This window comes from Notolabrus celidotus, chromosome 23 (genome assembly GCF_009762535.1).
Source record: "Notolabrus celidotus isolate fNotCel1 chromosome 23, fNotCel1.pri, whole genome shotgun sequence".
NCBI classification, from domain to species: Eukaryota; Metazoa; Chordata; class Actinopteri; order Labriformes; family Labridae; genus Notolabrus; species Notolabrus celidotus.
In genome coordinates this window covers 13,263,367-13,277,517 of record NC_048294.1, presented here as the reverse complement: position 1 = coordinate 13,277,517, position 14,151 = coordinate 13,263,367, and the positions used below count along the sequence as shown (strand labels likewise).

At 42.3% G+C, this 14,151-nt stretch overlaps 1 protein-coding gene across 3 annotated transcripts in view; it reads right to left on the bottom strand.

Annotated features, from left to right (window-relative positions):
- The window catches only part of LOC117807546 (glucosidase 2 subunit beta-like), a 182,967-nt gene that overhangs the window by 57,262 nt on the left and 111,554 nt on the right, over positions 1 to 14,151 (bottom strand). For all 3 annotated transcript variants that reach the window (XM_034676867.1, XM_034676868.1, XM_034676869.1), the window contains one exon: positions 508 to 577. In XM_034676867.1, coding sequence (XP_034532758.1) covers positions 508 to 577 — 70 coding nt within the window. The remainder of the gene's footprint in view (positions 1 to 507; positions 578 to 14,151) is intronic.

The following is a 14,151-nucleotide window of genomic DNA, read 5'->3' as shown; positions in this document are numbered from 1 at the left end:
GTTAGAGAAAAGTTTTTCAAGGTTGACAGATTTTCAAGATGAGAAAATAAGATAATGACCAATTTGATGTCACAGGGGGTCCTTTTTTCCATTACCACAGACATGATCAAAGTGTTTTTTGCCCGGCTAATTTATGCCATGTCTGTCTTTTAAAAAAACCCACATAGAAGTTAGTTTAATTCATACTGAGGCAGACACTCTTCGGCTCAAAGTAAGTCAGAATTGGCCTACCCGCCAGAGCACAGTAGGCAACCAATAGCATTTGTTTTTCTTCATTAAAATTAGCCCTAGGTATCACACAGAGCAAATTCATTACTGTGCAGCTTCCGAGCACAGAAGGATGGAGTCTATTTTAAGGCCTGGTTATATACCACCCAGCCTGCAATGCTATAGCAATGTGAGAAGCAAATGCATCGTCCACATGATGTAAAGAAAAAGGATTCACCCACAAAGACGTGACAATAGAAGCTACCTCTTCTCTTTTTTCCTTTGTTATCCTTCCCTTACCTTATTTCTGCGTTCACTGTCTCGTAGGCTTCTTCTACCTTCCTCAGATTGGTCGCCTCCCACTCTGCAGCTAGACAAAACAAAAGGTCAGACAAATTAACAATGCAGAGTTGTTGTGCCTCAACAGCCGAGTGTTGCCAAACAGTGGGCTTTTAATGTAGGCTGTTACATCTAGGAACTGGAGGAAAGCAAGGCTGCACATAAACAGGGGAATATAATGTGATTTCCAGGTGCGGTAACTTCAGAAAGCCTGCAAGCTTATTAGACTGTTAACACCAACGACAGTGCTAACTGAGAGTAAGAGGTAAAAGCAGACAGAGGGAGTGTGAGAGCAGCAGAGGTGACCACAGTGATGATATGTTTGTCTCTCTTTATCACACTTGCACGTCACTTATATGACACTATGTCACACTGTCAGGGGAGCAAGGTCTTCAGAGTCTTTTAAGTGGCTGTGGCAGGTTTAAAAAGCTGAACAGAACTGTACATCCATATGAATAACCTGACTGTGTGTTTTGTTGGATGAATCTGTTGTTAATAAACAGCTTTTTTATTTTTGAATTTATATTATTTGACAAAGTATTATACATTTGTTATAAATCTAAGGCAGCAATAACTAAAAGGCCACTTGGGGACAGAGAAGAAAGCTGTATATATCAATTAATCAATCTTAATTCATATAGCGCCAAACCACAACAAACGTTCCTATGATGCTTTTACAAACAGAGCAGGTGCAGACCATACTCTATGTTAAATTATTAAAAAAGGCCCAACATCAAGACAGGGTAAGAACAAGTGGCAGCCTCCGGTCTCAAAATATGAAGCCCATGCGGAAGTGTTATAAACTGCAGTTCATTAAGAATCTGCTTGAGGCTGGCTGCAGAAACACCAGAAACCACATACACACCAATTCAAAGAAGACGATCTTTGCAGCATTAATAAACATGTTTACAGCCTGGTTAAAAAAAAAAGGCTTGGCTCTTTGTAGCTAATTCCTCTATCGGCACACACTCTAACGCAACGGTTCAGAGGATATTAAGATTACAAATTTTTACCCAAATAAGGACACGACTGGCATGACTGGCATGAACACATAGCTGTTGGCTAGGAGGCTCAAACTCCGCCTCTTTACGTCACACTGTGCCTGGTTGAGTTCTGCATTTTCAATATGGCTGCCGCCGTCAATTGGCTTCAAAACAGCGCTCAGGAACAGATTGGTGACGTCACCGATAATACGTCCGTTATTTATACAGTCTATGGGTAAGACTCAGTCTCATCTCATGTTAATCCACCATGAGAAGAGCACTTTGCAGCATTTAGCAAGTTAATAAAATAAAACTCCAACTCCATAAGTGTTGGGACACTATGTAAAGTATTGATAAAAAAAACAAGTTGATGGTTTGCAAATGATTTAAAGCCAATATTTAATTTAAAATAGTACAAAGACAACATATCAAATGTTGAAACTGAAAAATTTGATTGTGTTATTAAAAATATTCTTATTTGAAGCCGGCATGAAGTTTCAAAACAGTTGGGACAGAAAACAGGTTAGTTACAAGACTGGGTATAAAAAGGGCACTCCAGAAAGGCTGACTCTCTCAAAAGTAAAGATGGGAAGACATTCAACACTCTGTGAGAAACAGTGTGGGGAAATAGTTCAACCATTTCAGAATAATGTTCCTGATAGTAAAATTACAAAGCATTTAGTGATTTCATCAACTTGTAACATAATATCATGAAAAGAGGCCCAAAACCAATACTGGGTGGACGTGATCTGCAGGCCCTCAGGAGGTACTGCATTAAAAACAGACATGACTCTGTAGTTGAAATTACTGCATGTAATAATGAAACAATAGGCTATCTAAACACGATATATACAGGTTTTGGAGCAACATACACTGCCATCAAGATAATGCTGTTTTCAAGTAAGACCCTTCATAATACAGCAAAACTACCTTGGGCATGCATTACAACAGCATGGCTCCTTAGTAGAAGAGTCTGGGTGCTAAACTGGCCTGCCTGCCTGCAGTCCCTATTTGTCCCCTACTAAAAATATTTGGCACATCATGACACAAAAATTACAACACTGGAGACCTCAAACTGATTAGCAGCAGAAACCCTATACCAGGAGGATGATTTTCAAACTATCAAAAAATGTTTTGATTAACATTTTCACCTTTATTTGACAACACTTTGAAAATCTATTCTAAATCTAATCTCTCTAAATCTTGGACGCAGAAGACCAGCTGTAGATACAACATATTTTTCATCTTGGCTTCATTAGTATTCATATAGAGATAATTTTTTTGGCCACTTGATGAATATTTACTCTCGTTTTAGCTCTATTTTGGTTTCCAACCACCCCCTGGGGAAATGTGGAGCTCTTTAGCTGTTAAGTGCTCCACTGTCTCCATAGCCAGTCGCTAACTCTACCCGTCACTTAGTGTCGGCCTGGTGTACAGTCAGTACATCAGAGCTTTTATCTGAAAACAGCCTCCTGCTGATGCTCCAAACAGGGTTGAAAAGAGCAGAGTATTTAAGGCCACAAAACCAAAGCAATGAGATGAAAGATGTTAAAACACTCAGTGGAGTGATAATGTTCTTTCGGTTTGTGACTTCGAGCAACTCCTTTCATGTTACACCACGGTCCTTTGATCAGTTGTTTATATAAAAACAGTATAGTGCCGCTTTAAGCCTGCTCACAGCAACAAGGTGAAACACTTGCTATTTCCAGGCTCTTCAAGTTTGGAGATGTCACCTTGATGTTTTCTACCAAAGCAGATAGAAAAGTTAAGGAGGTTAGGAACGCAATATTAGCAGTTTTGAGGGTTTTACTGTTTTAGGAGATGATGAATCTGCAAGGATTAAAAAGTTCACACTGATGGCGGCATTAAACTATGTAGACAATAACTTAAAGTTTAATTGGTTCGTTGCGCAGTGATGCTGCTTGCAGAAATAAGTCTGTAATCTTTTAAGTAAAAGGCTAGATGGACTGTCTTCCTCAAGGTATGAACCAGACCATGGAATCCTGGGAAATTTGAAAGAACGCCATAATTTGCATCCCTTATTGTTCAGCTACAGAAAAGCAATACATAATAATAGTAATAATAATAATAATAGTTTTATTTGTAGAGCACTTTTCAAAAACCAAGTTACAAAGTGCTTTACATGGGCAGTAAAATAAAACAGGCAGATCATAAAAACACATAAGTCAAGATAAAGAAATAAAACATGTTTTAAAAGATATTAAATTCCCCTAAAAGAACTCTAAAGGAATACAATTATTTAAATATATATTTCTTAAGACGGTTAAGATAAAATAAAGTCAAATACAATTCAGATGAAATCTGGGAAGGCTTTGCGATAAAAGTATGTTTTAAGAATGGATTTAAAAGAGCTCACTGACTCAGCAGACCTGATAGTGATATTTTGGAGAGGTATCAGACTATATTTCAAGTTAAAACAATGTAGACTTTTGCTACTTTTTTCTAGGCTGCATTGACATTACACCCAAGTGACATTAGCTAACACTAGTTAGTTTGGTGCCCCCTGTGGATAAAATGTTACATCACATTTTTACAGCTTGCTCTGTGCATTTGTAATGTTTAAGTATGAGACACAATGTAAAATGGTACTGTGTATATTTCTGACACTGATCACCGGTTGGAGCTCTGGCTCATGGTGAGATTAAAGCCAAGGCTCCAGGTGATTGGGGTCAGCTGTGAAGGAAGCAAATAAGTTTTGACTATGTCATTGCGTTTAAGTACTGTGAGTCTGTTGGAGTGCATCTATTTGATGTGTTCGTGGTTCATTGTTTGTATGGGTTGTTGGAGTTCTGATCATAGACGTGAAATATACAGATCGTCATATACAAACTCATGGTGGCCATTGGTTTTATTGCTTTGCCAAGACGCTGATCCAAGAGAGTTACAAAATTCGACCATAGTGATATACTGAGACAAATATTAGTATTGTTGATGTTAGTCTCTACAACACAATCTGACTGAGATTTATATGCTGTTAGTGGGCCGACATTCTCTAGTTTGCAGTACTGCCACTTCGAAATATAACCCTTTGGTGTACCAGGACCTCTTCACCATACCGTAACCTCTCACTGGCTGCCAGTACCTTTTCCTGTCCCCTCCATATCACAGTTCCTCAAACAACCGCTAAAATACATTACCAATAGTGCCCTACGTGACGCCCACATCCTTTCACTGATAGTACCTGATTAAATTTGAGTAAAACTAAATGACAGTAATGTTGGAAAGACTCCAAAATGGCAAAGAGGAAGAAGGGGAGTACCATAACTTATTCTTTCCTCTTAAAGGACTGCTTATATGTCATGAATAACTTATCAAAGGAGGCTAACACGAAAGTGGAAGCCATAGGAGTCTGTTATTAGTCTGTTACATAGGTGTAACATGTTGTCAATAGTGTCTTTCCCTGTATGGTTAAAGTAGAACAAAGGACCTGACAACCTGAAGAGTCTGGAAATATGAGCCGAAAATGCAAAAAAAAAGGAAAAAAGCCTGGTTTAATTATGCCGTACTGACAGATTCTGGGATTTACTGGGGTTTCTGGTCATGGACAGGTTCATCTCTGTTGTCGTAGAAACTCTCACTTGTGCCTGGCACCGTGGCAACAGAAAAGAATTGTGTATGCTGTAAGGACCGAGTGGGAAGCTGTCACAGCCCTGGCCTGAATACCAATTAGCATGTTCCTTGCATGTGGTCTCAGCTGGTTGCCCATAAAGATACCCCCCGCACAATTCCCCCGGCAAATATTTCTTGCCAAACCTTGTACAGATGTGGTGTGACCGAGAGGCAAGCTGTGATTTCCCCACGCTGTAATGGCTATTTTTAAAGCACCAAGAGGGGCAGATTTGTCCCTAACCCACCCCAGATCCCCTCAAACTCCTCCAGAAAACCACAGCTCTCTCCAGCCCTCTCTCTGATACTCTCAGTTTCTCTCTCTTGCCCTATTTCTCTCTGTCTCTGTCTCTGTCTGTCTCTCTCTCTCTCTCTCTCTCTCTCTCTCTCTCTCTCTCTCTCTCTCTCTCTCTCGCAGACACACATACACGCACACACCAATCTTCAGGCATCAGCAATGACAAAAGGAGACGCAGAATCCCAAGTGGGTGACATTTGACCCCTTGCAGCAGCCCAGCCGTATAGGGAGACAGACTGAGAGAGCAGCCAGGCGTACAGACGTAGCGAGAGCAGGAAACACAGGGCGAGTGAAGCCTCTCCAGTGGTCTCTGCACCAGTCAGGCCGACATAACCTGAGGTACAGTGCACCAAATCAACCTCAAGCTTATGCTCTAATGGCTGCGAGAATTAGATTAGCGGTCATACGGTCGTTGGATGTCATGGCATCACAATAACAGCAAGGATAAATTAGCTGCTCCAGCTTGTTTTTATGTACTCATGCTACATAAAGCTAATCAACATAATGGTTCTAGTTTCTAACAATTATTTACTGATGTGCTTAGGAAGAAATTGCTCTGCAATAAGGAAAAAAAATGTACATTTCGTATGCAAAAATGGAGGACAAATAGAAGCTAAATTGACAAATGGTTGACTTTTTCTACTTCATGAGGCGGACTTTACTTCTCTTTTAGCACTAGATGCTATCAAGAAGATATTTGTGAACCACAGAGGCGGGGGACAAAAATAGTGGAGGAAGGATATTCTGTGTATGTGCAATCTTCTGTCAGAAATCTCCTGTGCATACACACCTAAAACTGCAGACCGGAGATGCTCTGTTTACATTCGAGCGGATCGATAAGCAAGGCAGTTTCTCTGCGGCTCCAAGAAAAAAAGAAGAAGCAGGGAGTCGCTGCGGCGATGCTTAACCGAAGAAGCGCAATTCTACGAGGCCACCCTTGAACCTCATACTCGCAACAAGCAACTGACACCTTCAGCTAGATTATGTTGACTACAAGGCATGTAGGTGTTTGCTTTGTTGTCTCTTAAAGCCAGCTTTATAAAATAAAGACAGTCAATGTGCTTGAGCTTCCACAATGGCTCCTATTCGGAATAGTTTCCTTTGTAACCTCTTGTTATTCACCGCCATCTCTCATCCACTTTCCTTTTGTTTCATTTTGACTTTCTACACTGCTTCAGTATTTTCAGCATGAGCTCCTCAGAGTCTTCCTGTCACCCTCACCTACCTCTCTCCACCGCTATTTCCTCCGTTTCTCTCCTCTTTTGATGAACCTGTTCTGACTGCAGAGTGGGGAGGGCTAAAATATAGGTTGAGGATTCCTGTAATGAAATGTTTACAGTGGGTTGTAACAATGAACAAGAGGCCTTTCAGATACTGTCAACAGGGATGGTGAGAGAAATAATAGCCACCTGCTAGCATCAAACAGAAACGCCCAGAGGTGGAAATTACACTGTCTTTTATAGAGACGCAATGTTAATTGAAATGATTCAACAAAGTAAGCATTTTAATCTGTAATAGCATAAAATTAAACAAAAATGTAAATGAAAAAAACTGCGGTACACTTCCATTTCCTTAGGATTCTCTCCTCATCCGTCCAAATCTCACAAATGATTGTGAAACTGTAGCAGAGGCTGCTGTGAGTTGAGGAGAGGTCGATCTTGCCCCCCGCATAATCGTTGTGTTGGAGTGTCTGATTATATTAGGGTTGAGTGAATAACAGTAGCTGGCAGAAATAGCATCATGTTTTGAACTATCAGTACAATTCATAGCCCTGCGACTGACTCAGTTTGTATTCATTCTCCCACACTCTCCCGCAACTCTCCTTTTATCCACTGAGGCTGAAGGACGAGTGCAGCACCACGACTCGGACGTACGGAAAGTAAGAATGGACCAATTCACTGAGCGGCTGCATTTTTTTTTTCCATTTGATTAAAAAACACTGAGAGTAAGCACTTTAAAAAATTAACTTGGTTTATAGAATACAGTCAGATCTTACAAAGTAATGACTTACATGTTAGGAAAATGAATACAGCCAATCTGGTACACATGCATGCGTGTATGTTAAGTATTGATGTGATGGTTTCAACAAGGTCAGTCACACAGGCCCCAGTGTTTATACAGTGAACACTTACAAGGACTGGCATTAGTGCTAAAACAATTGGTTGGTAAATTGGCAAAAAAATATCCCATTAACATCAAGTGACTCATCAAGAAATGCCTAAAGAGAATGCTGTTCTTGCTTCACAGATGTTTCTATTTCTGTTTTTCTTTAAACAGTTTAACACTCTAACCACTGTAAGTGGAATTTATTTGGTGTTCTGGAACTGTGGTTGAGAGTTAGGGCCTGTGTCCACTAACAGGGTATTTTTTTGCTGGCAGCGCATTTTTTTTCTATTCTAATCCACAAAAATTTAGTATTTTCATTGCTGAGGGTCATGAGCGCAAGAATGCACTCAGTGTTGACTGTTTTTTATTGCTGAACTCTTACAGTGGTCTCAGTGGAAAATAGTTCAGCTTCTGGCTTGTCAATAGAACTTATTCCCCCATCAATATTTACATATATTTACTATATTTACACCAGGTAAGTTCTGTGAGACAACTTTTGTAACCGAGCAATGATGACTGCTGTAAAGAAGAGCTGTAAAATTGAGGTTATCTGCAATACCAGTGCAAAAAATGACCATCAGTGGACACAGGCCCTTAAACAAAGAATTTAGACATGGTATGTTGGATTCCTTTCAAACTTATGATAATGTAGTTCCATCTCCCAACATATCATTGACTGAATTCTGTTTTTGAGTTAAAAAAAAGAAGAGTTAAAAAAAAATTGGAAACAGGTTTTTTTTTTTATCTTTGAGAAACAAAAATGTTTTAGTTTTTGAGAATCACACTTTTTTTTATTTATACTCATCTGTTTTTGTCTGTTAAATATGAGGATACAAATAGCTACTGTTCAACTTAACTTAGATTAGCCAAAAGGCAAACAAGGACACACTTGGTTCTGTGTGAAAAAATCAAAAATCCATCTACTGAAACCTTAGCACCTGAAGCTTAAAATCTTGTCTCATTTGCCATATCCTGTTAGTATAAATAATACCCTTTGCAGTTTTTAGGGATGTCATGCACAGGACAATTTCTTTGTAGGGAGAAGTGACTTTCCTCGTCTTGTCATCACCAAAAAGAAGCTGCGGAGTATTCCTCCTGGCCAAGAATTTACCTGCCACCAAACAACTCCCTATGACTCTCTTAGAGAACATTCAGCCTTATGCTTAGTAAGGGATAATGTATAGAGAACAGGTGGTAATGCAAATTAGAACCCTGTCAGGGTGAGCAAGGCCCTGGCATGAAGTGAAGGGGGTTTGTATTGTCTTGTCTCATCATCACTCACCCCCTCTGAAGACCAGCCGGAAACTTAGACTTTTGCCACAATGTCAACAGGCAAAGATGAAACGTACCAGACTCCTTTCTATGAATTGATTTGATATGACATGTGTGATCAATATGTCTCTGGGGTCACTTTGAATTTAACAATATTGTTTTGGGGTTCTGACCAATCAGAATCATGGGTAATAAGCTACGCTAGCCTGTAGCTTCATATCTAATGGTCAGATGTAAGATAATTTCAGTTTTATTCAACACAAAATTCTAACTTACCTAACTTTTCTATAGTTAGACTAAGAGTAGGACTTCTGATGTTTTAAACCAGATTAAATTCATGACATGTTGAGATGAAGAGGTGTTAATAAGTGGCTACAACAGTATACTATTTCCGTAATGGTGGTAAAATGCGTGTAAGTGCAGCAGTCAGAGTAAATTGCTCATGTAATCATCACGATGCGTAATCAGTGTTTAACATTTAAAGAGAGAAGGAGGCCCGATGAGCAGAATAAACAGTCTGTGTGGAGTGAGTTCACTCTGCAACAACTGGGTGCTGTTTATGAATATGTATGATGTAACAAATGCCTAGGAGCTGACCTACTTCTGTGTCTCCTCTGCTCATGACTTGGTCCCCTTCCGGGGTAACTCTGTCATCTCGCAACATACTGTAATAGCAGGAAGGATGCGACTCTCATGTACAAATCAACATGCTCCCTTTTGATGGTTCTGTAAGTGATGATCACCGTCTGCTGAGGGGAGAGCGCTCCATAGGTGGTCGTGCAGCTTCAGGAACAGTCAGGATCTGCTAATGACAGGTTATTCATTCCACACACATGCTTTCTGACGTGAGCTTTGGCAAGTTCATCATTTTTTTCCTCACCTAAGTGTGCATGTTAGGATCAGAAACCTCGATTTGTACCGCTTCAAAGGGAGTTACAAAATCCACGTCTGATGTGTGAATGCTTACTCAAGTAGTCATGTGACATGAATGCAAGCAGATGCAGGAAACAGAGTAAATGTGTGATGGACAAGTAGGAGCAGACAAAAAAGAGCTCTCGACATAACTGGGGCTGCACGCTGGAGAGCACTCGTCTGCACCATCTCATAAAATATCTTTATCTGGGATCATCTTGGTACAGTGCCAAGCGCTGTTAGCTTCAGGAGCCGGGAAAGGAAAAATCTATTTCAGACAACATAAGAGACAGAAAGCTGGCAGCCGCTCAAATCAGACTCCCAACGTTTGATAAGTGAAAATGGGCTAATTTGGTGTATCCCTCCAATGGTTGCAATCCAATACATTCCTCCTGTGGCTATCAAAACACAGGATCGAGGGCGAGAGGCGAATCTTTTCAGCCTCTCGACAGCTTAATGGAAAGAAAAGGGAGTGTAGCTGCTCATTCTACGGCAAAGAGAAGCCCTCCCATAAAGCTCCTTTCTTGACTCTCACTCTGCTCCTTCTGTCCATCCAGTGCTCAAGGTGAGCAAAATTATGTCTCAAGGATGCAGGGTCAGAGGTCACGCCGTGCGCCAAGTTAACGGCAAACTCCCCCCCTCCTTTTCCCCGTCCTGCTTAACATTTCACATCTAATTTGGAAAGTGCTGAACAGAGCCTTTAATTAACATCAGCCCCTCGCCAAGGTTTGTAACCTGCCAGAGCAGCAGCAGCCCCCTCGTGCTCTCTTACACACTTGAGCCTCGCTGCCTCGCACGCCAATTCATTTGTCGAGTGCTGAGATGCATTGTCTTGGAACGGCTCCCTGGTCGCCCCAATGTGAACTCTGGGACGCGCTGAAGCGTTTGTATGTGGGAGACGGAGGAGTAGGAGTGCGATTCATGTGGAGAGCTGTCATGCCAGCATTTCTAAGACAAGATGCTTGTTAAGTTGGAGTTAAACTTAAAAGAACTGACAGAGAGCGATGCAATGAATGTTTAAGAAGAGTGCTTTCAGATGAAATGGGGATTTGCTTGATGCTGGGAAAGATGTTTACATTTTAAGAACTGTCTCTATAGTCCACTAAGCTTCTTAATTTGGGGGCCAGGGTAGACTTTTGAAGGCCAGAACCCGAACTGTATTATAAGGCAATAAGAGATGGTGTAATTGAATACAGCCCCCCTTAGCCAACAAATTAGTCAATGTTCATCCCAGTTATCCCAGGACATTAAACATATGGGGCTATTTGTTATGTTATTTAGAGGGACGAAACATTTCTCCACCAAAGCAACCTCAACTGTGAAGGCTCCTGCATTTATCAGATTAACCGTATCCCGGGGTGCCGTTGACCTAGCCATCTAAAGGCTGATTTATACTTCTGCGTCGCCCCTACGCAGCAGGGGCTGACGCGGACATGAGCCCACATACTTCTGCGTCGATGTGTCCGTGTCGCGCAGCAATTCTCCTCCGAAACGCTTGAGGGCAGTGCGGTCTCTCTGATAGCCGGTCACCTGCTTCCGGTCCTGCTACGATCTCTGTTTACTTTTCCACAGAGATTCAGAGCGTGTTAAGTTAATCTACAGCTGATACATGTTGCTGTTTATCATACAGACATGATTACATGAAGAATAGAGAGGAGATGAAATACACGGCCGATGTGTGGCCGATGTCCGGGATCCCGGAAGTGCTGTGAATGCGGGAAAGACCAAGCCGTCGAGCGGACCAATCACAGAGCTTGCAGTCCGCATCGGCTCTACGCGTAGTTACATTTTGGAGGAGGTGCACGTCAGCTACGTGCGTAGGCCTCTGCGTAGGTACGGGAGCTACGCGGACCTACGGCGTAGGCTACGCCGTTGATTCGACGCAGAAGTATAAATCAGCCTTAAGAGTGCGCCCCATTGCAGCGGTCGCAGGTCCGACTCCAGGCCTCTACTATTTGCTGCATGTCTTCCCCCGCTCTCCACTCGCCACATTTCATGTCCCTCTCCAGCTGTCATCTAATAAAGGCAACAATGCCCAAAAACACAACTTAAAATAAAAAAAGATGAACCATTTCCCTTAATCAGCTCATAAATCAAGTTTTCTATGACTTCTTGCTTTTGCTTTTGGATTAAGTAATCTTGTGTAATAACAGCATGGTAATGATCAGTCTTGTTAGTGAAGGCCTCGTTGGTTTTTGTAGGTCATTCAGACACATAGATATTGGTTTTAGGGTGTTTCATACCTAGCTAAAAACTCCTTACTGGAGCTTTAAAGCTAGGGTTAGTAGTCACGGAAAACTGGCATGAATTTGAATGCAGCATTTCCCCAGGACTCCGTCTCACCCCTCCCCCCCTCCCCTCGGAGCTCCTTCAAACGACGCCCCCGCTCACATGCACAAGTGCCGCTGATTCGCGACCATATGATGGTGACTGATTCAAAACCAGTCCTAAGCACAATGTTTGTGTTTTGCACTACGTCAACTCATGTCTCACTCAGTGGTAAGAAAACACCAAAACATTATCACAGTGAAAGTTAAAAACACAAACAAACATGAGCAGGAGGCGGGCAGAACGGCAGGACAGGATTTGATTGGTTTCATAATTTGGCTCCCAAAGGCAGGGATTGGTTGGGGTTTTCTCAGGTTTACTCCGGCTGTAGATAGAGGCTTTGTTTAACTCTTTTTTTAAGAACACATTATGTATTAATTGCCATCGGGACATAAAGATCATTTTAACCACTATAACAAAAAGTGTATCTAAATCTGACTACCAACCCCAGCTTTAACTTTTTCCTTTTCTGCATTAATGTCAGAATTAAAAAAGGCTTACCCAAGTGGTTGACTATAGATAAGGAAGTGAAAAGGAATTAAATGTGGCAGAAAAAGACAAGTTAAATGATTAAGGTAAAAGAAGGAGAAAAAAACAAGTTCAGGCTGTTCTGGGCTTTTGACCAGCTCAGAACAGGCAGCAGACAGTGCAAAAGGTGTTCAACTTGAGGGCACATGACTGCCACTGTCAATTCAGCTGCCACAGTGCACAGTGAATCACTTAAAATGCAAAACAAGGAAAATTCCTCGCTGCACCTCAGGAAGATGCCGCTGCATGCACCTGCAGTAAAAAAAAAAAACAGCCTACAAGCAGGAGCATTGACAGCTTTTCTTTCTGACACACATTTCACTGCCGCAATATGAGCCAGGCATAAAAAAAATGTAACTCCTGAGGATTCACAAAGTAGATCCAGAGTGGCAGTTAGCGGCTTATAATCTGCAGCAGACACAGGCCCCGCTTGCAGTAAAGTGGTTACCGGGCAGCACAAACTGCATCGAGGCCCTAAACCAGCAGTGTTAGCACTGCAGACGACGTTTCAGAAAAAAACGATGAGGAGGCAAGAAAAGGCAGGGCAGACAAACGGAAACACAGTCAGCTGTAGCTCAGCAAGGACTGGCTGAAATTGGAGAGGTGATGATAGCACCATGGACAGCACCAGTTTGCCCCGTCTAAGTCAGCACCACGGAGAGCGCTTGCTGAGCAGGCAGTGGGGAAAATAGACCTCTCAGAACAGGCTGAGCTGCAACTCCACTTACACAACAATGCCTGCGTAAAGATTCAGAGGACAGCTGGCTTAACGCTGGTGTTTTCTTTTGCCAGCATCTGTTTACAACACATCTAACCAGAGGGCTGGGAGAATTTACGCCTGGATCATAATAGGTGGTTAGCAGAAGTGACATTTGTTGCTAAGCGCGAGATTTCTGGGAAACAGAGCCAACAGAAGAGTGCCGTCTATGCCTGCCTGTCTGTCTGTGTGCAAAAAGTGATTCCTATGGACACTCCTGCACCCTGAGCGCTGCTATGCTAATGTCTCAACTAAAGGGGGGGGGGGCTTTTCAGGACATGTCAGACAAATTAGAGAATTAGAAGGCGAGGGGGAGAGACGAACACGCACACATGCTGACACACATACGACTGTGAAGTGAGATGACAACAAAGGGAAGCCTGGGAGTGTGACAGAGGTAGGACGGCTGAGAGTGAGGGGGAAGGGCGGTATGTCAGCAGTTGTTGGACTGTGCTGACTGTGAACGACTTGCGAATAGCGAGAGAGGGCGCTAGTGAGCGGCACTGACCCCGACCTGCTCCACCGCCCCCTGAGGGTGGTGGTTGGTGGACCGATGGTATTCCCACAGGCAACGGCTCTTGCAACTAGGCTATACATGTATACATATATATACATATACATGTGTGTGCGTGGTAATGTGTGCATGTGACATCTCCACTGCATCAGTCTAATCAGGAGGAAAGAGGGGGGAGAACGACAAGTGTGAGTCAAGTCGTCACGCTACGGCTGGCGATACACTCCAGGATAGCTCTCACCGGCCCCGCAGCGTCGCTCTTTATAGCAACAAGCCTGGT